This window comes from Buceros rhinoceros, unplaced genomic scaffold (genome assembly GCF_000710305.1).
Source record: "Buceros rhinoceros silvestris isolate BGI_N320 unplaced genomic scaffold, ASM71030v1 scaffold23150, whole genome shotgun sequence".
In the NCBI taxonomy this organism is placed as follows: domain Eukaryota; kingdom Metazoa; phylum Chordata; class Aves; order Bucerotiformes; family Bucerotidae; genus Buceros; species Buceros rhinoceros.
Genome location: NW_010389336.1, coordinates 1,220 through 2,489, shown reverse-complemented (window position 1 = coordinate 2,489; position 1,270 = coordinate 1,220). Strand labels below are relative to the sequence as shown.

The following is a 1,270-nucleotide window of genomic DNA, read 5'->3' as shown; positions in this document are numbered from 1 at the left end:
TCTGCCATGAGGGGGTCGTCGGGGTTGGGCTCCGCCATCAGCAGCTGTATGGAGCTCAGCAGCGTGGAGAGGTTCAGGGACGGTCTCCAGGCACCCTGCGAGGAAACGGGGCGAGAGGAGCTGGTGGAAACCTGCCCCTGGGCTGCACGGAGAGGCCGGGGGACTCGCAACAGTTAAACCCCCCCGCTGGGTCAGGGACGGGGCTGCCCCTTTCCACCTTCTGACACCAACCCTGAAACCCTTGGAGACTTCTCTGGAGCAGAGAGGGTCGTGTTCAGCCTCTAAACAGAGCTGATGCTGCTCAAATGCTTCTGCAAACCCCCTGCCCCCATGCAGGGAACCCAGGGGTGAACAGACACTCCACAAGGCCTTTCCCAGATGAGGGGTTCATACCCTCGGCAGCACGACCTCACCTTCGGGGGTGACTTCAGAACATCCAGGCAAATCCTGCCAGCAGAGTCAATGTTTGGGTGGTAGATGGGGGTCAGGAAGCGAATCTTCGGGGGCTCAAAGGGGTACCTGGAAGGGACAGGAGGCGAGAGACAAAGACCTTTTGTCTCTCTTTGTATGCCAAGCGACAGCATCGTTTCCTCCCCTCCGACCCTGGGGGATCAATGGGATCGTTGAGGCTGGAAAAGACCTTGAAGGCCTCGAGCTCTTGTCCTAAGTGATGTCCTTCCCCACTGGGGCAGCGCTCGGCCCCTGTGGCTTCCAGCGGGGCCGGACCCCAAGAGCTCCTCAAAGAGGCAAACGCAATTAGAAGGTTTTTACTCCTTCCAGAGAGCTGCCAGACACCCCGACACGGCAGAGATCTTGTCCCGACGCCTTTCGGTTGGTAATTGCACACCCTGGGGTGCCCAGTGTGGTGGGAATCACAGTGACAGCCCATAAACGGAGGAGCTGGTCTAACCGACCACGTTCCTTCTTGGGAGGATAAAGGGGAGGCTGGAACAGCAGCACTTGGAGCCAACATCTTCCTCGTTCAGTTCTGGGGGAGGAAGCGTTAAACCAGCTCCTTAACGAGATGTCGTTGCCCACTGACCTTTCAGGAACTATTATTTCCAGCTCAAATATTCCCTTCTCGTACGGTGTGTCCGCACCTCCTAGAATTTCTTGTGGAGATTAGAACAGAATCAGAGAACAGTTTAGATTGGAAAAGCCCTTCCAGCTCCTCGAGTCCCCTCATTCCCCAGCACCGCCAGGTCCCCACTGTCCCCTGTCCCTCAGCAGCACCTCCACACGGCTGGGAAACCCCTCCAGGGATGGGGAC

General features: G+C 57.8%; 1 protein-coding gene across 1 annotated transcript in view; it reads right to left on the bottom strand.

Annotated features, from left to right (window-relative positions):
• UBE2T (ubiquitin-conjugating enzyme E2T (putative)) overlaps nt 1-1,112 on the bottom strand; it is a gene marked incomplete at both ends in the record, with an annotated part of 1,644 nt that extends 532 nt beyond the window's left edge. The window contains 3 exons of the mRNA XM_010134048.1: nt 1-95; nt 414-519; nt 1,043-1,112. The exon at nt 1-95 is cut by the window's left edge and continues 2 nt beyond it. Of these exons, the coding sequence (XP_010132350.1) occupies nt 1-95; nt 414-519; nt 1,043-1,112 (271 nt within the window). The remainder of the gene's footprint in view (nt 96-413; nt 520-1,042) is intronic.
• Between the last annotated feature and the right edge of the window lie 158 nt (nt 1,113-1,270).